We start from the raw sequence: 26,101 nt of genomic DNA, 5'->3' as shown, positions 1-26,101 counted from the left end.
GGCGAGGGGCGGCTATATTCAATTCCAGGGCAAAAAAGCACATCCGGAGGGTGCGGCTTCGCTCGGAATACCGCTCTCCGATTGGTACCTGATACCATCATCGTGGGAGTAAGCGTGTTCCATCGGCCAATGAACGTTCGTTGGGTGTTAGCCAGCTGTGTGATATCGTGTTCCTCTCTTTCACGGATAGAGGGGATGTTAACTTTTGGCTTTACAAGCAGATTGTCCTGTGCCGTTGACTGGTATGTTGCGGTCCAGTCGCACCGCCACGTCCTCTAAAATTTATTGAGGCGCATCACCTACGTTTTCTCCGTGTGTTTATCAATCAGTTTTATCGGTCGCAATCGACTCTTGTACCGTTTGTTTTTTTATTCTTTTTCAATAAATTCGGTTTCACACACCGCGACAGTGTAAAGTGTTGTTTGATTTTCATTTCGATCCCGTTACGTTTCGTCCAGATTAATGAAAGTGAACGATCGACGATACGAAACTCATACGTCAGCACCAAGAGAAACCATTTCATACTCAGTGATCATGTGAAGAACTAATTTATATTTTATACATTTACTTCACAGTCGTATGATATACAAATGAAACTGGAAAGTGGGAAAAAGGGAGAAAATCTGGATTATACTTACGTACACTGTGTCGGTAATATATATAAAACATCATCTATTATGTACACCGTGAAGAGTTCACACCACCGATAATATCGATGTGATTTTTACGAGGGGTTTCCGAAAACGAGGGACATGCTGGTCGAAATAAAGCATAAATTTATAATAACACAGGGGGATCTCTTTGTGAATTGCCTGTAACGAAAGAAAGAAAGATTAAACTAAAATAATCATCGTAAGACTGAAACTGATAACTAACAACTTTATATATACATAATTTTATCACCGAGTTACTGATCGTATGTACAATACACACATACCGCGTGCAGTGAATGAGGAGGAGAATATATATAAATTAGTGATATTACAAGACGACTGTTGCAGTGTAGTGTCCACTGCAGCTGGAGTGATAAATTACTTACTAATTGCAATTTATTAAGGTTTCACCGATACACGTGTACGTAAATCTTGAAAATTCATCGTTTTTCTCGTCTCTCGAATTGTGATTGCAGGCTAATTAACCGAGCGCTAGGTTTTCAACCGATAAACAATCGAAGGAGCTAATTACTTAGTCCGGATTATCTATCGGTGGTTCAGACGTTCCAATATGGCGGCCGGAATAAATTGGACCATCTGAAATGAAATCCCTCTCGAGCCGCCAATAGTAGAGCGCTGCCCGACGGTAAATGGTGGATTTTTACCTCGCCATTAGCATCGTGCGATGGACGGGTCGTTGGGAGGAAAAGAATGAGGAACGCGTTTCAAAGATGCATAAAATATCGTTGCTGACGAAAAAAGACGACCGACGATCCGAGGAAGTATAATCGGGTGGTGACGAGCAATCGGATGGATTAGCGCAACGGGAGAAATTGGATTACGTAAAATAAAAATTGAAAGGAAAAATTTCCCGACTCACCAACTTGTTAGCGTCTATGTTACGTGCGGATCGAATGTCGCGTAGAAAACTGTCGACTGAACGAATGAAGAAATTTAGATAAAGTACACGATTCGAGTGTTCAGATAACCCTCGATGAGAATATTTGACCGGTTGAGAAATTAGCGTCTCTCCGTCGGAGAAATACGGCTCGAAGTTGGTACCGAAAATGGTACTAGAACCAGGAGGTGGTCTCTCCTTTCCTCCTCCTCCTGGCGGTGGATCATCCGGATCCGGTGGTTCCCTGTTGACTCCGGCCAGATTGTTCCCGAGGGCCGCACCGGTTTTTCCGTTTCATTTGACGGCATGGCATCCGCATCATCCTGTTCTCGGACAGGTTCAAACGCAAGTTCAACAAACAATGCAAGCTCACCATCAGGCAGCGGCAGCCGCGGCGGCGGTCAGATTTTTCAACCATCATCATCCGCATCACTCGCATCCCGCTCTCGGAAATCATCCCCTGGCCCCCGGAATCGGTGGACATCACGCCGGCGCTCATCACCTCCATCATAACGCCGATCACGGCGATGACGACGACGACAAAAAAGGTACGATGATCGATCGATTATCAATTGGCTAAGTGCGAACGTGAATTACAGCGCGATCGTGTGTACGAAATATCGATCGTTAATTCGAAATCAAATTGATTTCGTCTCTGTTGACTTTTTTTCTATCGCAGCGGGAAGAGCGCTCGCTTGAGAAAAGTCCCCTGAATTTGAAATTTTCAAGTTCTTCGCACGGGGGATTCGAAAAGTGGCGATTTTAGCCGGGCATGTGGTATATACGTTGAAAATAAATTGGTCTCGTGAGGAGAATTGAATCGCGTTCAACGTGAGGAGCATTGTGAAATGTTGAAGGCAGGTACCGCGCGCGCGGTCCTCTTGCAATCCCCCTCCCCCCCCCCCCCCCCCCCCCCCCCGCGCCCCGAAAGAATAAACAACGGTTAGGAGCGCAAATGGGATCACGTAAAAAACAGATTTCCACCCTCCACCGCAGCCATTGCCGGTAGCTGAAGCTAACGTGTAGTAACCCGATTCCTGCCGTCGGCAGAGAAGAGATACGGCGCCCTTTATACATAACCGCACGGAAACGGGGAAAATCCTACCAGCTTCCCTCCTCGCCACTCCGCACAGGACTTCTCGGTTAAGCGTTCCCTGGGGTGGCTTTCGAACGATCTTATGATCGACCGTGTTACCTCTCCTTGGGGAGCGTTTCGACAACTATTGTTCTGGTATTCCCGAAAATTGTTCTATATATAAATCCAAGGAGTAAGAAAGCATAATCCGCTGCCGAGCGAGGTCGGAGTCGAGATTTTCTAAGATTTCCGTATTCCGAGTCGAGCTTGAGAATATGGTAGCTGGCGTATATTAATTACCTGGAATTCCTCGCACCTGTAAATGAAAAAAAAAAAAAAAAACGTACAAGAATATAATGATAAAAATTTATAACTATTAGTAAGTGGCAAAGTAGCAAACTGGTAGCGCCGATGAAAGGAGATATGATGTAGAATTTGTCGATGTAGCGCGCGCACAGGTTACTTCATATGTATATACTTTACTTTTTCAATATGCTAATTTAGGACGTATAATTAATTTTCCATCTCTCTCCGACGTGGACGTCCATACCGTCCGATAGACGTGGAAACATATAATATTGATTTTAATTCTCGACTCAACTTTTCAAAATATCTAACATCGTGTATACGTATAAGGGAAGAGAATTCACACCTCGCGTGCCAAATTAAATTGATCAGCGGCCTGTTTATAATTAGACGTATCGTAAAATTAAGGTCAGTAACTCGAATCGCTGCCGCTGACATATTTTTGGCCCGCGTAAAAATTGAGAGAAAATAAAACATCATCACGCTGAAACGATTCAATTATAATTTGGAATAATAATTGTGATTGGATCGGCGAACTAATAGATTTTATACCTTATTTCGTATACAATAGCGCGTGTTGTTCGGAGTATACCTCCAATCCGAGTTCACCGTACAGAGTAAACTCACACGTTCGCATATATTGTACGTACAAGCGTGTGTAATAATGAGCGCGATATACTAAAGTGTTTTTTTTTTTTTTTCTTTCTTTCCATCGTAGCTAACGAGATTTTAACAGTTTATATACTTAAATTGTTGCCGAAGCAATAATTACAACGTCCGTCATTAACTGAGACATATTTTAATAACGATCATTCTTATTATCCGTACTGCACGCATACCTGTACGCGTAAAAGCTCGCAGACATCTGTTAGACGCGCAGTCCGTGTAAAGGTTGCGCGCGGGATCGCTCGTGAAATTTCATTCAAAAATAATTATCCCGCAATTTTCTCGGGAAAATTATACGCGCGTATATAAATATGAGGAGAAAAGTGTTTCACGTTTCTATTCCACGTTATAAAGTATGTAACGCGATGATTGACGCGGCTAACTTCATGGGAAAATAATAATTCAACCCGATCCGCAAGTCATATATATATATACGTATATATGAATTTTGTGCCGCAGTGATTTGCGCTTTATATATTAATATGCAATTCGAATACCGCGGAACTCCATATATTATAAACCTATTCAGGATGCGGATAAATAAATCATCATAAAATATAAGTTACATATATCTTACCCAGCGACTGGATCTTCGCGAAGTGCATTATATTCATCTGCATACAAGCGTTCGTATCGAATGCATCTACGTACGTACGTAGCAGGGGAGATTATATTTGAAAAATTTTTATCCATGGTCAGCCGTGATATATTCGCACCAGTTTCCGTTTATGACGATTACATTATTATTGAAAGTCGGCCCAGTTATATACTTCGGATCACGTTCAAGTCGATCGATTTCCGCAAACATTCGAACCTTATACGTATTTATTATACCTATATATATATATGCACGTGAACCACTTACTTTATTACCAGTTATAGACATCTTAATCATTGATACCCGCCGTTTATCAATCCTCGCGATCTTGCTCTTTATATTCGACACGGAGTCAAATTTTATCCGACCAAATGAAATCCAAAAAAATTTAGAAAAGAGAAACATGAACTCCGGATTTCAAAAAGCGAGTACGTAAGCTGTGGTATTAAAATAAACGATCGGAGTGACGGGTGTTGTGTACATGAGCTTCGATATAGTTTCAATAAAAATCAGGGTCCCAAATTAATTTTTTATGATCGGTGCAGGGACGGTGGATATTACGAGCTCATTGTACACCTAGAAACTTGTACGGTTGGCTTTATGAAACGAGAAAGAAGAGAAATTAAAAAAATGGTCGTAAAAAAAAAAATGGTAGGTAAGATCTTCGCGTGGGTTATTTTTCTCCGTTTGTGAGTTAGGTTCGCGACATTAGCGGAGGCAACAAAGGAGCCGTCTCAGTAATTACTTAATTTAGAGCTAAACTACAGTTTAATAATTCTGGACGTTGCCGAACCTTCCGCCGCAGGCATATAACCTATGTGCGTATATATATATGCTTGAGAAATAACAGAGGCCCAGGATATGAAATTCTCTGAATATTTTTTTAAACCCCTCGGCACACCGTCGCAGGATTATTATAACCTCCGCACGGATTATATCATATAGTCCTGTCAATTTCTATTTCCTGTATCCGTTTTTACACCATATCAAGATGTCCTAGCAACAGTCTAGCTATCGAGGTAGACGCATACAGACGTGTATATTGTATACCTAGTATCTTTATACGTGTGGATGTGAAGCCCGCAATTTCAGAGCCGCGTCGTTAACTGCCTGTCGTTAGTCAAAACCAGTTTTTTTTTTTTTTTTTTTTTTTTTTCTCCGTTCTTTTTGTTATAAAACGTTCGTTTCTTCTCTTTCTTCGGTTCAACGTTACGTACTACTACCAGACTACCGTGGCTGATCTCCTTCGTCCTCTTCTGTTCTTTTTATTTCTTTTTTTTTTTTTTTATTTTCGTTGCGGAGTATTTGGGCAGCCCCCGCCCTACACAGATCTTCTTCCTCGGCTATCTTTTTGCTCTTCTTTATTCTTCGTTCTTCCGTTTTTTTTTTTAACTGCCAGCCAATTTTCAAATACCGTTGCATGTCCACCGTATAACTTCTTTCGGTAAAAATTATCCGTTCTTGACTCGCGAGCCGCGAAATTGAATCTTGAAAATATTTCAGATACCTACGGCCATGCGCGGAATCCCTTCCAACATTACAGTCGTGTGTGTGTGTGTGTGTGAATCTTCTTCTATGATTGATACATCGAAATGAATAATGATGTTTGTATTATTTTTGTAAGGTGATGATCGGTGGAATTTCGGTATTCTACGTCACCCGTATATTCCACATGCACCCAATAACATCGGGACGTTCAATTAAAGTTCTTCTACGTTCGCACTGTACACATATGATATATTTAACGATGATACCAATTAATATTAATTATGCAAACGGGGCCAAACCGTATTATTATCATGGCGTGATGAATAACTACTTTTAATTATTTATACGCGAAGGTGATATGTATACTGTTTTTAAAAAAGTTGATTGAAATTCCTGGTAGTCGGAATTGGATGTATTTTACAAATGATAAATGTGTATTATAAAACAAAAATTAATACATGAAAACATTCTTGATCAATTATTCATTGTCGACGACAGAAGTAACGATTTCGTATCGTAATTAGATGTACATACCTGACGCTTGAATTATTTTACACGTTATTCAAATTCGCGTGCTTCGATAAAATAACTCTCGGGTCCGCAGTCGCGATTACTGGATCATCGCTCTTCTTTACCGCCGCAGATCGGATCTACACGTAGATATACCTATTTAGCGATCATTTTTATCGTACCGAATACGAGCAGATGAATTTTAATCATTACGTCAGATTTTGTTCGAAATTCGTCGATTTTGGTGGTCCATTTTCGCGACGATTTTACGGAAGACTTCGCTCGCGATGAACCAGAATAAAATACGTATGTTTAGTTTTATAACAGGTCAAAACAATTGACCGTGCGAAACAATAACCGATGCAAATTGAACAAATATAAAATTGACACGCGACGAACAAGGGTGGTTTTACATGTGACCATAGCGCGTAGCTCCTTCCTTCTCTGCAGCTATTCATATTTGTTCGCTTTCCAAACCACACGGAATGCATAAAAATGCAAATATACGCCGTGTCAATAATATAAAGTGACACGCGCTCGCGTTTGCTGGCCCTGTTTTTTTTTTTTTTTTCGCAAAAGATTGACCAGATTTTATCACCCCGTACGCTCGAGTCCCAAATTTATACTGAAAATTTAAAAATACGTATCACATTCAGCGCTATTGAAATTCGTTAAGACTTTCATTCTGGATTGAAAACGAAATCTTCGTTTTTCCGTTCAATCGTCGGAACCAGGCGTGTCTTCCACCCTCTCCGATTCCTTTTTTTATTTATTCATTTCTCTCCTTTATATCGGTATTTCGAAAGAATTCGGCCGAGTGAGCACTGCCATCCAATCTGACGACGATTCGATACATAATAACCCCAGAACAATCATTTTCGGCACGCGGAAATATAAAGTTATTATATGATTTATACGCGTGTATACGTAAAATCTACACGTACAAACGTGCATGCTATACCTTACACGTACACACGCGTACCTACAGGTAAAAGCGATCGTGCGTGATTTGACTGAAAATGTAAAAACTTGGAAAAACTCGTGTATTTTTACTACCAGCAACGTCATGAGAAGGGACACACGCTGCAGTTAAACCGAGTTAGGGGTTGCTTTTTGACTGTCAGAAACACGTCGCGTGAATTACCGACTCCGCATAACAGTGGACTCTGCAACGTGCAGTACGGATTGCACGATCAGTTATACGTGTATGCATTACATGTGAAAAAGAATGATGAAAATTGCAGACCGGGTAACACTTGTTATTTTTTTTCTCTTTTTTTTTACACTGGGTACAATTATTGCACACGTACGTAAGTTATGTCGTGCAATTGTCGACCGCGCTGGCCGAGTTTCGTTTAAATCCCGACACTTTGATTTCACGCGCTGAACAGAAAAAATGGCAATAAAAGTATATTCGAATAAAAAAGCAACAAAGTGAAATGTCGTCCGTTGTATTACATGCAGTTCTCACGATGAAAATAAGTCACGATCGGGAATTTCACCTTCGGTATAGCCAATTTTGCTGCTGGTCGATGACTCTATTGAATCACGTTGATTCAATGATTGCGTAGTTCACGACACGGAATTATTCCTAAAATCGAAAGAATCGAAGGATAGTATTTTTCAATTATTGGGGTTGAATTTTTAATATTTTTCGAATCGTTAAAACGATTTCTTCCCGACGTCAGAAACGCTGATCCGTCAAATCTGAAAAATGATAGGAGAAACAACTGATTTGATTGGACTTGACGTCTCTCTTTACGTCGTTATAAATCACCCCCGACACGCTGCACGCACTATCGGCATATATCTAACCTGTGCCTGTGTAGCGTGCCACCTTATTTCCTAAATTGCGAGTAAAAAGTCCGGCGAATGTGGAGGACTATAAGAACCGTAAGGACCGTCAGCAACATTTTATTCCCGAGTATAATGAGGATGTACCGTACCGTACGTAGGATCCTTCGTAACTCATACAATTAGTAATTAATGTTTCATCCAGTCCCTTGTTCTTTATCTTTATTTTTCCCTTTTTAACTTTTCTTTTCTCTCCTCGGGTCGTACCCGCGATAAGCGCGAGACCAATTATACCTAACCGACAAACGTGCCACAGCTACAAAGCAGACTAGATAGCGCGATGATTATGGATGTCTATCCCCCTTTTTTTTTTCCCCCGACTTATACCTAGTGACATTTTTTTTCGTCCTCGCTCCACGGTATGACGAGACTTCAGAAATATTACACCCCATTATTTTACTTCGCGGTTATCCGCAGCTGCGGCTCGGTAGCTGACTAACCTTTTTTACAAAGGAGAAGGACTCCAAATATTTTGTAGTGGAAATTTGTCTCTCCTCGAAAAAAATTTTTTTTTTCTGTGTCCGTGATACCGCTTTCTCAGAAAAAATTAGAGATGAGCTAGATTCCGCGGAGACGTTCGTTCGAGCGTTTTTGAAGAGGGACAAAAGTCGTACAAAACTGTAGTGCGTCCAATTAAAAAAAGTGCGAACATGAAATTCCTGGTCGTATAGGTATACATCGTCGGAGTATAATAGAGTATAATTACCGGAGTTTAGTCTCATGCAGTGATGTGCGTGAGTAAAAGCATTTCAATCTGTTATAACTCATTCGCGTTTGTCACTGTAATATCGCCAGAGGTTTACAGCTGTATGAAGAAAATAAAAAAAAAAAGAATGATCTAATTGAATTACCCGAACAGTATTTTATTCGTCGTTTCTCACACACGTCCCTTACAAATCGATAAAATTCGATCAGCTCAATTGATTCTTTTCTCATCGATATTTTATCTAAGACCACGATGCAACGCGCGAATGTCTCATCGGGGATCTATCCCGCAACAGCTGCGTACGAATACAGGTGAAAAAGAACCCGTAAACAGTGATAATTTGATGCAAAAAAAAATGAAATGAAAAATTTGCCGGACATGTGGAAGTGCAAATATACCCAATGCGGTGTACAGTCGTCGCGTCAGCCTCCTCAATTATTTTGCAAAACGAAGCGATGATACGCTGCGAAACGAGACCGGCGCGTAGTATTACGGCGACATGTTCGTACGGACACTTTTTAACGCAGTTTGCAATGTCAGTCGAAAAACGATGTAAAAGTACGTAACCCTTACGCCATTCGTATTATAAGTACACGCGTACTCGTACTCTCGTGGTTATACGGTGCAGCGGCAGCAACGGAACGCGGTGGTAAGTTGTAAGCATGCAACCAGAACCGGGTAGAACGACCAAGCAGAACAGGGTTGGGCAGTAGATGGCAGGGTGCCCAAGGATCGCACGCAAAGGCATTAATATATAATTAACCGACCACGCTCGAGATCATATCTGAAAGCCTCCTTATCGTCTTACCCAACGGCGGCCAATATAACCGCTGTACACGTACGTATATGTATACGTATATTGTATACGTGTACACGTCGTGTGCATTTATGTATTTAACCGTGAATATCTGTAGAATGTGTGCACGTGCATTAAGGACTTATATCTGGTACACCAGCGCGATCAACGACGTACGTACGTACATCGACATCGCTTCTATTTGAGATCTTGTAGAAAACTCGTTGCGGAAAATTGTTTGTAATTTACGCACTTGCCCCACAGACGGGACTATGCATCGCGCAGACTACGCCGAGACTGTAGTCGACAACGACGTAGTTCCTACGTACGTGCTCCAGGGTGGCAATATTTGTAATTTTTAACCCCGAGTCGCACGACAATTAATCTTAATTATCAATTAATAATTTAGAATCCAATTCGAGATAGGAACAATACACGGTGTAGATATTGTTCAAAACTTACTTCGAACGTGCCGGATCGATTGTTGCGTCGTACCTTGACCACGGTCCCGGAAGAAAAGAGTGAGGGATTCAGCATTGATCGGGTAGTCGTCGATCGAGCGCTCGATATTACCCGATTTCCCCCGATTTGGATGCTCGCGTTGTTTTGCCGAGGATTACGAATGACCTTCCGACGGTCGAGTCCGTGTACGAGAAAAAAAAAAATTAACATTACCCGCACGATTCCGACGATCGAAAAAACAAAATTTTCGACAGTTCAAAGTACACAATGTGGAAAATTGAAAAAATATTATACGTTGCGAGCATAGGTATAATTATATCGTGCACCGAAAATTGGTCGAGGGCCATCGTCGTTGGGTCGGTTGGAATGGATTTGTTAGAGAAAAAAACATCTGCGGCGGAGGTAGAAGTGTACAAAGCGTCCGAGGAATTAAGGGAGCGTAGTTTGTCTAGTTTTTTTTTTTTCTCTTCGTTTTGTTTTCGTTCTTTTTTTTTTTTTGGTCTTATTATGGAAGATATTTAATTCAAACTCGGCCAAAGAGAGCTGCTGCTGCTGCTGGTGCTGGTGCTGCTGCTGGAGGGCCAAGGGCGGGGCGAGGTGCAACCAGGCAGGAAGGATAAGGGGTTGGGGTGAAAACGGGCGTCAGAAGGATTGATGGCGTCTAGATGCAAATGCAGTATACTCGCACGCAAGCCAAACCCACCTTCCAACGCCTCACACCACTTAACGCCTTACAGCTTAATAATCTCTCGCAGCCAAGTGACGTGCATATTGCTTTATTATTCAACTTGTTTTAGTAAATATAGAAAGGAACTGGCAACTATCGTTAATTTGACGTTTTCAGGATATACCCTCCGACGAAACTTACACCCCCCCGATCGCACGTCATTCTCCATTCAAATTGCCGAAAATCCCTTCCGCCTGATGTATTAAACATCGTTCTTCTTCGAATCGAAGAATGAACTCGTCGTCGCATCGTCTGCCTATAAAATACCTCGCGTACCTATTTGACAAATACCGCGATCATTTCATACATCTTCAGACTCGGTACTACGTTCTCCATGCGTTAGAAAATTATCGGAGCGAGTGAATCGATTTTGAGAAATCGCGAAATCGATGAAAAAAGGAGTGATAAAGAGAAGCGGAATTTATTTACGCGGCGTTATGTGCTAATCGTGTAATTTTCTTCGCGAAATCTAGTCGTCCCACAGTGTAGAGCGCATCAGGATGACAATATGACGTTTTGTTGAACGACGCGCGAGTCTCCCGCGGGTCCTGAATATAAGCGGCAATATACAGCTGACACGGCGCGGTGCGGGTACGCTACGCGGCACTCGCCGGCTATTGCATGGAAACACTCGTACCACTTGTTTAACAAGCGAGAAGCTCTGCTTTTAGCGGTATAACACTTAAGCGGTACTTTGCACTCCGAGCTTACACTTTATAGAGCTTAAGTTTTAGTTTAAACTCACTCTCCTCCTCCTCCGGTACTTTCATTATACCTGCAGGATCTTCATGCTGATATGCTGATGCGTCCTCCGCTCGCTCTTTACATATTCGCATAACATTACATAAATTCTAAACGAATGAAAAAGAAAATTTTCCTCAACAACTACTTACCCCCCAAAACTGCATCCATATTTCATGCATCTGTAGGAATAAAAGTTTACGCTCCGTAGGAATAAAAGTTGCCGAGCCATTTTTGTTCGTGAAGTTCGTTATTATGTTGAAAAAAAAAAAAAAATAATTCATCCGTACAACCGTATGAACTTTGTATCGAACAACGTGGTTTCTTTTTTTGTTCTCTCATCTTGACGCCGCGCGCGGTACGCGGATAATTTCAGTTTAATTGTAAGGTATTTTCGGTGTATAACCCGGCGGCTTATTAAACGCCTTAAGCCAACACGCTATCCCGTACTTTGGTTATAATCCCCAAATTTTTTTTAACATTTCTTTTTTTTTCATTCAATTTTTTTTTTTTTTTTTTTTTCCTCTATCGCCTCACCTCATGATTTCACCGCAACACTACAACGACATTAAATTACTTAAAAGGTTGGGGTCAAACGATCAAGTGCTTTGAACCACCGGAAACAAAAAATGAGTAACGAAAAAAAACAAAAAAAAAAAAGGAAATAAAACTAAGAAGGAGAAAAAAAATTGCATGTTGGATAATGATATGACTATGAATTCTGGGAACATTAATTAATTTATATTTTAATTATACGGTAGACTCGAATCAGTGCATGTCGTTTGTATTAATAAATAAACACTAGGCAGCTCCTATGGGAGCTTTTGTAATATTTCTAAATCTTATCCGCCGGATATTGACGTGGTTACTTTCTCACACGTACACACTGCCGCACGTTATAACCCATATAGTTTTATTATGCATCTGAATATAGATTATCAATAATAACAGACGTTTCGATAGAGATATAGAATAGCGATACCCTGCAGTGTCAGTTATACGCCGTACGCCATGAATAGTACAAGTTATAAATTGTTTGTAATTATGTAGATTAATGTGCCTCGGAATCATTTTTTTTTTTTATTTTTTTTTATTCTTTTATACATCCAATTTTTTTTGTTCTCTCGTGATTCAATCTTTACCACGTCTTGTTATAGCGTAAACAAGAACCGTATGAATCAAAGTCTGTACTGATTCTTGACGACGGAAATATCACGTAGATGATATACTATATTTGCATCACATTTAATACGCGAGTATTAATATTTCGTAAATAAAAATTTAATTAGTTTCATTAATACGAATATAAATGGTCGATAATCGCGACGAGAAGATGAAAGGAAAAAAAAAAAAAAGTTAAAAAAAAAAAATAAATTCAGCTGTTATATTTTTCTATCCGTTTCGATTCAACGATCCTTTTTACACGGGGCGATGGCTGGCGGTGCAGCGTTACGAGATCCGTTCGTTGCTTGTAAAAGTGGTCACGGATGATCCTATATATGGACGAAGGAACTCGGCATGTTTATCGCGCATTTGTAAGATAATTTTTAAAGATTCTTTCTGTTCACGTCACAAATACCATATCGCTATGGATAATTTAAATAAATTATATACCGTTAAATAACTATACGCTCTATAAGGAAACCCAACGCATCTACGGTGGAAATACCGAGTTAGATTATTTCTTTAAAACTTAATTGTCTATATTTTCGGTGCATCACCTAATTAACCATCGACAAAAATTCTTTCACTCTTTTCTCCCCGTGTCTCTTGTTCCCGCCTTCTCGTATAACGAGGGTGCGTAGGAACGAGAATTTTTTCAGCCATGGATACGCTCCGAGGGTTGGACAAATGAGGAGAAAAAAAATTAGATACACGAGGTCAGAAGATATTTTATATTACATGTATTTTTTCTTTTTTCTTTCGTCTCATTCGCCGTTCGGTTTAACAGCCTCGATAACATTCGCAATTTTTCAGAGACATTCAATTTTCTGAAGTTGGATTAAAAGAAACGAGGGAACATCGCGTGACCCCCTTTTTACAACCAAAGTACCACTTTTACGGAGCCATCCATTCCGATGAAACTGCCGAGAGTTTCTAAATAAAGTTCAAACAACTCGCGTTGTCCTTTTCACCGATCCTCTCAGGATTCAGGGTCGTCGAAGTGACTATTACTTGAGAAAGAAAAAAAAGCCACAGGCCCGCCGAATGGTAGTTGGAAAGAAAAAGTGAAGCAGATAATACGTACATCCGATCGTTATCTAAAACGGATAGTTTAGACGGTTATTTAGTCGGCGAAAAAAAAATTATAAAGATCAAATTATAACACCAGCTAATAACCGTAGAGAGATTTTAATGCCCATTCATCAGAGATATGAATTGCGAGCTCTTCTCCTTCCCACAATGCATCCGCACGGCTCGTTAAATTCCCGCAGGAGTCTCTTGGCGCATCGCGATAGCGTTAAACTTCGCTTGCGCGTATACATATACATACTCATACGCCGTTGTACGTACGTGTATGTACGTACGAAGGATCAGATGGCGGCCATCTTTGTACGCCGGTGATGGAAGCCCAGACGTTAATATATCTTCGCAATTTTTTTTTCCTCCTCTTTTCGCTCCTTATCTTATTTTTCATTTATATACTTTCACGCCGCGCGATGATCCGCGCCGCCCGCCCCCCCGCTGCCTGTACATAATAATTGATTGGTACATTGAATTTTTTCATTCTTTTTATTTTTTCAACAAACATTCTTAAATCAATTCATTCGCTCACCCGAAGAGTATCTTACGCATTTTATCGATTTTATTACTCGCACGGTGTCTTACTCTGATACTGATAAATAAATCGCACGTGACTTAATGGTAGAGGTGTACAGCGAAAAGAACACCGTTTGGCACGTGCGAGGGTTTTATCCAAACGCGGTATAATTACGTTGATATTCGATATATCCTTCGACCGAGACGTTTGATTTTCAATTCGTTAGTTTTCTTTTTTTATCGATTACTACTCGGTATTATATGGGATACTGTTATATCCAATGGCATTTTACACACTTGTTTTGTAATAATCGTATTCGTTGCGGTGCAGAGATGCGAGAGACGGACGAATAACAGAAATGTGTACGATACGAATGAGCGAGTGTTTCTGGTGGACGACGTCTAGCCTAATTTTTCATATCAATAATTTTCTGGCTCCGCGTTAGCTTGTTCTGGATGGAAGAAAAAAAATTGGTAGCAGAGACGGTGTGGTCGATGTAATACGTACATACACAGCGCGATACGTGTGTGCGCTGCGCCGCCAGTTTGTTCCATTCCATATTTTTCTACGATGGAGATAAGCTCCCCCATATATACGGATGGGTCCATCATAATTTCAGATCTTTTATTCAATTCTGCAAAATAGCATTAGCATACATATAGGTCCAAAACAATCGAAAGCACAGATCCCTCGATTGATAAAACCGAACGCAGATAGCCAGTCGTAAAATCATGAAATTCTATGTTTATTCAATATCCTCGTAGCGTTTCGTATCTTATCGAATAGGGTCAGGGCAAGGGAACTAATTTTATTGAGATATTATATCCCCGTATATGAAGTACAAGTTTTATTCACTTCCGCGAAACAAATAAAGCGAACACATTTCACGTCGCCGATCCGATCGAATATTATATCAAAAACTCGATCGTTTTCAAAAAATGAACTCCGATCATCGAATCCTGTATTCAAGATGCGCATTTTTTTTTCATTATTATTTCAGGATGTGACGGTGAGTCGGACGAAGGTGGAAGCAAACGACGAAGAAGTAGAACCAATTTTAACAGCTGGCAATTGGAGGAATTGGAAAGGGCGTTTCTGGCCAGTCATTACCCGGACGTGTTTATGAGAGAAGCTCTGGCCGTGAGGCTGGACCTGAAAGAAAGTCGCGTAGCCGTAAGTAAAGCAATTCTTTATTTTTTACACTCCCTTCCATCTCCTCGTAACGTCTCAATCTTCCGTTTCCTCGATCGTCTCATCTTCCACTTCCACCCACATCTTTGCAAAAAAAAAAAACAACAAAAAAATAACGAAGAATTTGATCCGTATAACAACCGGTGCGGTACCTACGCTTTCGCGTAATCGTAGAAATTAGCGTAATGGAGATTGACCCGGTGCAGGGGATTCTGCGGTCCAGATTACGAGTGTCGGTACGCAGCTTTTAAGACTAATTAGAAGGGGCAATTAACCAAAGAGGCGATTATTTTGGATAACTTGTTTCTGGAGTGCCTATTTCTGTTTAATGTTTTTTTTTTTTTTCTGTTTTTTTTTTTTCTTCTCTCAGTCCTTCGGACTCGCCGTCTGTCGGTGTAACGTCCGACGCGCCGTGTTAAGGGAAAACAGTGAGGAGAATATATAATCGTACAACGCCATAAGAATGAGAATAAGAAAAAGTTGTATAAAAGCGAAGTCGATCCCCGGCGGATCTCGCGGCTCTTTTCACTGTCGGATTCGCGTGTTTCGGGGATCGAGTTTATACCCAGTAAGATCCCAGGAGTCGAAAGATCAAGGGGGCCGATAGGCGTGAATTTAAAGTGACTCGGGTCCGTTAAGGGTCGCGGGTGGTGTGACGTGGTCCGCTGACGCCCAACATAGGGAACGGACGCCCCGAGGGTGGATCGACGCTTTCTATAACCTTTGACCCAAACCGACTCCCCGGTGGGCAGTTATCCCATCTGCTCTCTTTCGCTCTTCTTCCCCGCAAACTTGGAAAACACTCTTCTGCCGTGCCGCTACGACGTATCCACATTTATGCCCCTCATCCTCCACCGCAATAACCCGCGACAAAAAATCCTATTTTGACTCCGTAATAGTTGGCGGATACACGAGGCGTCGCGCGACAGAAGCGATATCTCCTTCTCACCTATTCGTCGGTGGAAAAAAATTCTCCCATCTTCGAGATCTGATTTTAACGTACGGTTAACCGCGAACGAGACTTTTGACAGGCCTTGCGATACCCGAAACCGGTGTCAACCGGCTCAGATTTTTCGGCGTAACAAGCGGACGACGATCGTTTCGGATGTTGACAGACGCGTAGCAAATGTTGGAAAATTTAACGTACCGCACGTAAATTTTCTACAGGGAGTTTTCCCCCGCTACGTTACAGCATGAGATAAGAGCATCTTCATTATCGTGGCGTTAATAGGGAAGCGACACGGTTCGGAATCTGTCGCCGATTCGAGTTGTTATCTTTATCTAATCGATGGGACGCTGCCCTAAACGATGTCCCTTGGAACTATATAATATTATGATGATGATATATGCCGATGCTTCTGTGACGGCTACACCGTTATCTTGAAATCGGTTCCCCGGTCTGTCCGACTATACGAGCGACAACTATACGATTATAAAACCGTGACGAAAGGGACACATGGCGTCGTACAAACCCATCCAACCGCATAAATACGTGTGCTGTATATATATACATATACGTATAAATATATAATCGGGGTGAGCGGGCCTAGTAAAAACCATCCGTTTAACATATATGTACGTAAAACGGTGGACGTGTGTGTAATTGATCATCCGACGATTTTGAACGTGGAAAACTTTCATTTCCGACTATTTTTCACCTATAAATACCTACCTACCTACCTACCTACCTACCTACTCAACCCCGTAGAGTACGGGGGGGGGGGGGGGGGGGTACAACGAGAGCGGTAACCGAAGACGAACACGTTCTACCGACGAAAAGAAGCCCTCGGGTCGTAGGAGAAGCGCGACGCGATCGTCCGGGCGTGAAATTGGCCGGCGCGTCACCATTCGTGCGTTATTCAACGATGTACGTATGTACGTATACGTGTATCTGTTGGAAATTTTCAACCCTTCTTATCGAGGTGCAGGTTGCTCGGGACGATACGTGAGTCCAATACGAGCGTCTGGTTATATTCTCGCGTTAAAAGAAGAGCTACGTCCCCGAAGGTCAGCCCCGAAGACACCGCGATCATCAGCGTCGTGAGAAAATTCTCGTATATTTCTTACGTACATACGTATAGGTATACGAAGAAGTCTCGTTGGCCTATGCGAATTACATCTTGTAACACCGCAAAGAAACAAGGTGCGAAATTGTTGGTGTACGAGTAAATGCCTGTCGGACGTATGTATAAGAAGTATATAATGTATGTGCAGACCCGGGTATGTACGCCCCGGAGATCAAAGAGTCGGTCTCGCGATATCAACGATCGTCGCGAGTTTTTTTTCAAATAGATGGAATTAGGTGTCGTATCAAAATTGATAATCGCTCGGAGCGGTTGCCCGTTGGTTTTACCGTATAGTTGGTAGAATCGTGTAACGACCGAATTGAGCCATTTCTCGAGGTTTTCATTACGGATTTTCGGTATATTATATAAATACGTATGTATCACCGTAGCGTTGTAAAGTACGTCGTATACATACATACATACGTATACAATAACGCGTTCGCACACGGCAGTCAGAAATTAAGTATCAAAAGCTCGTCGGCTAATTCCGTGGGTATAATTACAATCGCAGCGATTTCTCATTAGCGCGTGAACTCGAGTGTTATATAAAACACTCTTCGTGCGGTGAGAATGAAGAAAGAGATGAACGTAGATGGTTTTTCATGGTTGAAAAGCCTGTCGGAGAGAGCTAAGAGAATTCAGAGAGTCTATTGATCTGAGCTTCGCGTGCCGCAGCGCCGCTTACCGCCCGCGGTCACCCCCACAACTGATGTCTTCATCGTGTGTAACGCGAAATCTCTTCTTCTCACTCCTCACCCCCTATTCCTATTCTCCCTTACGTTACCCCCTTTCGTCCTTTACGGCGGGGTACGCACGTAGTACCGCGCGCTACTTAACGACCGTTCTTCCTTACTCGGTTGCATCGGACCGAGGGCAGTCACTATCGAAGACGAGGTGCCGTTGTTCGATGATTTTGTTACCCGACTTTTGTCCTTCCTCTTCATTTTTTTTCCCCCTTCGACGATAAGACGCGACCACCGGGGGAAGTCGATCGTTTCGCGGGGCGCGCAGCGGTGGTGCGGTGGACGGTGCGTTGCACCTGCCCGTTTCAACATCTCGGGCACTGATATTGTTTTATTGTTATATTTTTGCAGGTGTGGTTCCAAAACCGTAGAGCAAAGTGGAGGAAGAAGGAACACACCAAAAAAGGTCCCGGACGACCTGCCCACAATGCGCACCCACAGAGTTGCAGCGGCGAACCTATTCCACCCGAAGAACTTCGCAGAAAGGAACGCGAAAGACGACAAAAAAAATTGCTCAAGGCTCTCGAGAGACAGCAGCGGAAATTAGCCGCTAAGGTATAACAAGAATAACGAATTGCAACTCACAGCTTCATAATGCGGACCGAAAATTTAACTCGCCAAATATAAATTATATATATATATATATAATATCATATATATATATACGTACACACGCGAAATCTCGATTCATTTTTACAGAACAGGCAGCCGCGTATAACGTAGTCAGGGATTCGTTTCGACACTTTGCTTCCAATTTATTTTATCGTTACGCTTCGCCGTACCGCTAAATCCTTAGCGCGTAAAGAATTCCGTTTTAATAATCCTCGGAAAACTGGTTATCCTGTATCTCAATTAATAATAACCAGCGAAGGAGGTCTTCGTCCGTAGTTCGATTTTTCTTCTCTTCCCATTTTTTTTCTTCTCTTTTCTCCCCGCGTTAATCGTCCGGTAAATTAGGGGCCCGTGCACGCGTGAACGGAAACCGAGAATCCACAATATGAATCCTTCAGCGCCTCGATCGTCCAAAGGATGCAAATTTTCGCGCGCGTCTCCTTCGCCAAGAAACTCCGAGTCCCTAATGTGAAAAAAAATTTTTCCACAGGGAATATCGGTGGACCTTTCGACGTTGCGAGCGGAATGGGAGTCCCGGAGTGCGGCCGCATCGTCGGGGGGTTCTTTGGGTCAGATGAACGGTTCGTTCGGTCACCTGGGTAACCCCGAGGGCAGCGTATCCGGTTCTGGAAACGACGTAAACGAAGAGATCGACGTAGTCGGCGGTTTGGATTCGTGCAGCGAAAGCGGTAGCGAACGGGTCGACTCCGCGGCTGACGGTTCCATAGACGGCGAGTGTCACTCGGGGTCCGGTGACGTTGATTCGAGGCGGCATCACCCCGGAAGTCACTCGCAAAATCCGAACGGCATAAGCCTGAACCTGAACCTTAATCATCAGCAGGGTATTCACCACTGGGGATTGAGTCTTTTGGAGCGGAGACGAGAGTTGGTTAACCTCGGTAACCCCGCTCTTAATTCGTCCTCTAATCAGTTTCAAGAGGACCGGAGTGCCGATGAGGAGGTTCAGAGCAGCAGCATAGACTTGTCGGTGAAAGGTCGCGAGGAGAGGAAAAGGTTGAATCCATTTTCCATCGACAGCCTACTCGGTAATAATAGGGCGGCTACGCCCAGCGTACAAATTCCCCGGGTCAACAACAATAGCAGTAACAATAACAATAACAACAACAACAACAATAATAATAACAATAATAATAATAGCAGTAGCAACAATAACAATAACACGAGCAACAACAACCGTTCCGCAACACCGCCGAACAACGGAACCACTTTATCGCCTACCTCGTCGCCACTTTCCTTACCAACGTCACCCTCGACCACGTAATGTGTTTGAAATTCATTGAGAGGCACGGATCGATCCTTTTCGTTTTGTCGATTTCTATTTTTCGTTCCGTTTTTTGATTTTTTTTTTCCACTCGAGGCAAAAGAGGTCGGGTATACTACATTACTTTTTTAGGTAATAGGTACTGTACTACTATATCAATTCCAACATATCCACTACTACCTATACATTCGTATGTTAATGATCATTAAGAGATGAGAGACGTAAAAATATGAAAATCCTATGTAGCATGTTTTCGGTTTCAGCCTCGATCAAAACGGTTACAAGTGTATCTGTAAACTGATTAACTCTTAAGTAAGTGAATGATTAAGTGAATAATCGTATAGTCGATCGAATATGATAGAAACAAATCGATTGAAGTGAATGATAATTAATTTAATACGGGGATAAAAAAAATGAGAAAAAAAAAAAATTTGTAAAGGATCTCCGAGGCTGAATCAATTATACGACAGACTGTGAATTATAATTATATATACATACATATATGTAATCGACGATCGAGATTCTAGTTTATTCGGTATATATATATATATATTAATCGTTTCTATGTTTATCGAATTTAGAATCGAATTATTCGTATGTAAAATGTGCAATAATTAACTGTCTCATATAGGTATATAATAATACATACGCGGATGAAATATTTCATAAAATATACCCCAATCGCGATTATATATTATCCACAAATTTCATCGTTCTTCATCACACCATCTGTCTCTGTATAAACGACAAATTATCATTCCATATATTCCGAATCGGAAATAACGGATGTTTTTCGGTTTTTTTTTTTTTTTTTTTCTTTTTTTTTTTACACTCGCGAATTAATGCACAGTGAATTCTTAACAGCCGTGTAATTTTCACGGTGTTAGGAAGTGACGAATTACGCGCGTCCGAGAGGCGAAATGTATTTAATGTAAATAGCGTAGAAATTAGGAAACTTATATATATAATAAAATGAAAGTAAAACGGATAAAAAAAAAAAAAAAACTGATTTCCAATTTTAAAAAAATACCTAGTGTTCGAGTTAAAAACAAAAAATATACATATATATATAATTTAAAGCAATAGAAGGTCTCGATTTGTACATAAATACGTATACATAAATGAAATATACATACTTAGGTCTATGATAGGGCGAGCTGAAGTGGAGAAAAGGAAAGAAAAGAAAATTCATAATTGAATCATCGACGTAATTTTGTCCCTTCATCAATTTGATTACCAGCCAAAAAGGGTGATTATCCGTTTGGCGTCACACCTATACCTGTCGACAAGAAATGAAAACAAATTTTTTTTTTTTTTGATTCGCTTCCAATAAAGATGCCATAAGTGCAGACCTGCGAGAAGAAAAAAAAAAAAACAAGTACTGTATATCCATTATAAATATATTAATTTATTCTCAAACATTGCACTCGTTGATGATTATCTCCTATTATTATTCGGCCCTTGTCGTTATTCCCGGACCATTCGACGATCCACGAAATTTCGTAAAATGACGAATGAAAGAAAAACGCTGCAACCTCTCTAAAGAATTTTTCTAATTTCGAAAAAACGAGTGGGCGGAAAAAAAAGGTACGCGAAAGTTTTTCTCTCTTTACTCTCAGCTTCTTTCCAGAGCTGTATTTCGCTGGATGAGAATTCGTTCCACTTTTCACAATTGCGAGGAGCGCGCCATCCGCAGTGCGGATCAGACACAGGTTGAACGCGAGCTTTTTTTTTTTTCATTTCAAGACAGATTTTTATTCTTTGTCGGAAAAAGTGTTCGGACGTAATATTTTACCCGAGGAAAAAATCGTGACGCAAAAATTGTGACATCGTAATTTTCGAATAGAGAAAATTGTAGACAAAGTATACCTATGATGGGATCGTAATTCGTGGCCCGAAGACCTTTGCGTTTCCAGAGTTAATATTTCAAGTAGCTAATCCTAAAGTTACTCTCTGTAAATTATCCGAATCAATTTCGAATAGAAGTAGAAGAAAAAAAACAAAAAATACCCGTCAGTTAAAATAATAATCTGGTTCATAACGAAAGTCTCCGCCGTCGTGATGTACCTCAAATCACGCGTTAAATCGATCACGTACATATATTTTTTGATGTATATATATATGAGCATAGTTACGGTTCAAACTGTTCACTATAAATCAGAGCGACGGATCACAATTTTCTATCTCTTCGTAAACGAAACCGTTTGGAATTCCTCGTTAGTCGATAACAAGTTTAATTAATATATCCTTATGAAATAGGTGTAACACTTTATGTGGTACATTGAACGAGAAACACGGCGTGTCGAATGATCGTCGCATTCCGTTGACCGTGCGAAGTAAATTCTACGGGTGATTTGCACCGCTATAGCCGCGTCGTCGTAAAACGCAAAGAGAGAAAGAAAAAAAAAAAGAAAAAGGGAAGTGTAAAAACAGAAATAGAGGAGAAGAAAAATCTCAATCGTTCGCGTTGCACTCCTCTACTGTTTCTGGTTCTGATCTTTACGATTACCGCGCGTTTATATGCGTGGCAAACTTGTACGGTACAATGCCTCAACAAAAGACCCCGTTGTGTCCCGAAAGTCACAATAGCATTAGCACCACGTATTGCGTCGCGGGATTTTAAATCAGTCTCGCCGTAACTCGACGTCTATATGAGGTCTCAATTAACGGACGCTCGTTTCTGATTTTAACTCGATACCTTTGTCGAGCGACAATGAGAGTGAGGATATTAAAGTGACGTTTACTTCACCTGCGACGTAACCACGGTGGCTCTTATTTTCTGTAGAATTTGTTCACACCAGGTAAGAGGTGATATATGTAAACACGTGTCTTTTTACGCTTCGGTTCGCACGGCCATGCGGTACATTGGCGCGTTGAAATTAAATATCGGTAAAAATAGTATCGGTAAAATCGGTGAGATCGTATAAAATCGTGGTGGGGAATCTTCGTTGTATCGATATAGTTTCCGTACAAGGATATCGCGGAGAGGACGAAAGATGTTAGGTGTATTATAAGAGCGATGCTCGCCGGTTGTGTGTACGCCGTACCGCAGTAAGGTGTAAGTTGATCCAATCCAATAGATCAAGAGGCAGATGCTGCGCCGGTTATTACGATAGGTCAAAGGTCAACTGCTCGCATAAACCATTTAGGGCTGATTGTTCCTCTCGATAGTCGATACCCGCGATATTTCCCAGAGGTATATATCGACTATCTTGAAGCCGGATCAGGCGGTACGCGCGGCGCGGTGCGGCGCGCTCGCAGGCCGTTCGTGAGTCCCGTATTCCCGGGTGGCGGCGCGTCCCCTGGGCCTTTTGGGGTCCGATCTTAACCCGAGTTACATACCTATACATACACCTGAATATCGTACGTACGTACGTACGAGGTGCACAGGTATTCGTACATCGGGGCAAAGAAGATCTCGATTAAATATTAGCCACGCTCATCCGCGCTCGAAAGCACATAAACAATATATTTATGTATATATATATATATATATATGAGAAGCAGATCTAAACGAGATCAAAACCACCTAGTAGATCATATTATAAGCCGATCAAAATGTACTTAACCGCCGCTATAAAACCGCATCGCGATCGCTTTTTATTTATCGCTTTTCTTGATTTTCTTAACGATGATCGACAGCCTCGTTCTTCGGAAATCATATTGATTATTGATACACACACCGCGGCTTTTGTATCCCATTACGAAAATCGTTGCTTACACGCGGTAGCTCACGGCGATGAATTTCCTTTCATTTTTTTTTTTTTTTTTCTTCTTTGTTTCGCTTCTTCCATAGCGCGAGGATTTATTGATTAAATTTTTCGAGGGTACGTACAGATCAATCGACGTAATTTTTGCGAAGAAATTTATTTTCCATCGAAACCGGAGCTAAGCAGCTCGCAGCCGCGGGACGCGCGTTTCAGCTGTGAGCGCGAATCGGGAGTGATTCCGCGAATTTTCGATGATGCTTTGTACAATTTTATATAGATCGGAGAGATTCGGCGGGAGCGGGAGCGGCAGCTCGAGCAATGAACAGCAATAAAAGCTCGACTTAATATACATGCATAATGTGAGATGCGAGTCTTGAGCCAAGATGAGAATTTTACGGCCTCTTATAGATATTGAAAACCTTCTTCTTTGCCCGAAGCGAAGATTTCAGATAAAAAAAATTAATAGCCGCTTTTGGCAAGCCCGAGTCTTTCCGCTCCGTCTAACTGGCGGGAACAAATTTTATTATACAAATTTTTATTTCGCTTACGTGTAGTTATAGCCGGTATAGGGTACGCGTACGTTGAAAGATATCGGAGATATAGCTGGTACACCGCGTAACGCGAACATGAAAAAATAGTAGAAAACAACCCTCGGAAAACGAGGAGACCGATATCGTTACACCTATTACACTGATTTCACGTACGCTAAACTTCTCATAACTCTCCGCTATCAAATCGTATATCGAGATTCCGATTTACGTGATTTCTTGTCTTTCGAATATCGAATCGAAACTGCCGCGAATTACGTATCCGCAATACCCGCGCGTTGTATACAATTTAACTCCTTTAACTCGAAACGCATCATCATCATCATCGTATCGAGAATCGCAAATTGATTTCTCAAACCGCAATTCTACGTGACCGCGGTTCGCCCCCTTCACGATCTGGTTGAGCATGATTGCCACTCAATTTCAGCGAATAATAATTCAGCGAAGGGGGTGAAAAAAACAACACTTCGTCTCTGGCGCATTGAATTTTCGGGCTGGGTGGCTGATCGCCGCTGATAAAATGAACCAATGATTCTCCTCTTTTTTTTTTTCTCATCAAAAACGAAACCCGAAATCACACGATATCGAACTCAATTCCTAACCGGAGCATTTATATCGTTCGTCGTACGATTTACGATGAGAATCGTTCTCTCCTGGATGATGTGTTCGTGTACACGTTGGCGAGTGTGCGTCATCGCCGCGGCTGTTGTACATTCTCGTATAATGTGAGACGTGAATCGTGGCTTACCTGTGGTGTTGCCGCCTACCTCGCTGGAGGGATCCGAAAGGCTTGGAAAGAACCCGGGCGCGAGGAATAGGCGGTGCCGCCTCGTAAAACTTGGATTTACTCCCGCATCTTGACCGTCATGAACTTACCTACTGTTACACATCGCCTCGCCGGCTCCGCGTATATATACAATACCGTACGTACATTACGATACGATGAAAACGCTCTCGTGGATAGATACGTACGCCGAGCTAGTCTGTAACGCGCTGCGAGCTATGTAATATGTATGTGGATATATATGGAGTAATATTAAATGTATAGCCTGCTGCTGTTTCATCCTGTGATCTCGAACCACCTTGTCGGTTTCAGATAGTTATCGAGAACGTATGGTAATGGGGAATTTTTTTTCGTTACTCGGAGGTGAAGCTTCGTTGCAGCCCTCGCCGAGGTACGGGCAGGTGAGATAAAATACGAAATTTGTTACTTTCCTTCATAGAACCGAACCGCAAATCAGACACCCGGAAAAAGCTGAACGTTTTTAATATTTGTAAAAAAATACGAACTCTCGCTCTTATCGAACTCGACCGACGAACGCGCATTTTATGACTTTTCTTTTCTTTCATTGGTCCGATGTGAGTCGTCGAATATCTCGGATGGGAATAATTTTCCGCGATAAAATAGACGTCTTCGATTATTGAAAACTAATATTTGTTTAAACTATCGAAAAAATCGAGGCTTGAAGGTACAGTTATTTTTCGAACCGGCGAAATTTATTTTCGATTCCCATTAGGGGAGGGAATTTTCTAGTCGCATTCCTGGCTGGAAAGAAGGAGTCGAACGAACGCCAGTTTCCCGGAGAATTTCGAAATTCTTCGTGATGTTGTGGCGCTACTCGTTACGGGATGAAAGTATAGTTGAAGACGGGATGTATGTACCTGTATAGAACGACGTGTATCCCTCTACCCTATATTGTTGGAAGTA

General features: G+C 41.6%; 1 protein-coding gene across 1 annotated transcript; it reads left to right on the top strand.

Annotated features, from left to right (window-relative positions):
* On the top strand, window positions 1-21,553 carry LOC105693634 (homeobox protein 10-like). The gene is made up of 4 exons (XM_020856746.2): window positions 1-2,099; window positions 15,242-15,414; window positions 18,593-18,796; window positions 19,344-21,553. Exons 1-4 carry the CDS (start codon window positions 1,721-1,723, stop codon window positions 20,133-20,135), a joined length of 1,548 nt encoding a protein of 515 aa, XP_020712405.2. The 5' UTR covers window positions 1-1,720; the 3' UTR covers window positions 20,136-21,553.
* Window positions 21,554-26,101: the final 4,548 nt, after the last annotated feature.

This window comes from Athalia rosae, chromosome 4 (genome assembly GCF_917208135.1).
Source record: "Athalia rosae chromosome 4, iyAthRosa1.1, whole genome shotgun sequence".
Classification (NCBI taxonomy): Eukaryota; Metazoa; Arthropoda; class Insecta; order Hymenoptera; family Athaliidae; genus Athalia; species Athalia rosae.
Note: the sequence above shows the minus strand (reverse complement) of the source record. Positions and strands in the feature narration are given on the sequence as shown.

Excerpts from the sequence above, each read along its gene's own strand:
- LOC105693634 (XM_020856746.2), top strand. The coding sequence starts at position 1,721 with ATGGTACTAGAACCAGGAGGTGGTCTCTCCTTTCCTCCTCCTCCTGGC. Across the intron at positions 2,100-15,241 it reads TGACGACGACGACAAAAAAG|GATGTGACGGTGAGTCGGAC; the intron begins GTACGATGATCG and ends TTATTATTTCAG. Across the intron at positions 18,797-19,343 it reads AGCGGAAATTAGCCGCTAAG|GGAATATCGGTGGACCTTTC; the intron begins GTATAACAAGAA and ends ATTTTTCCACAG.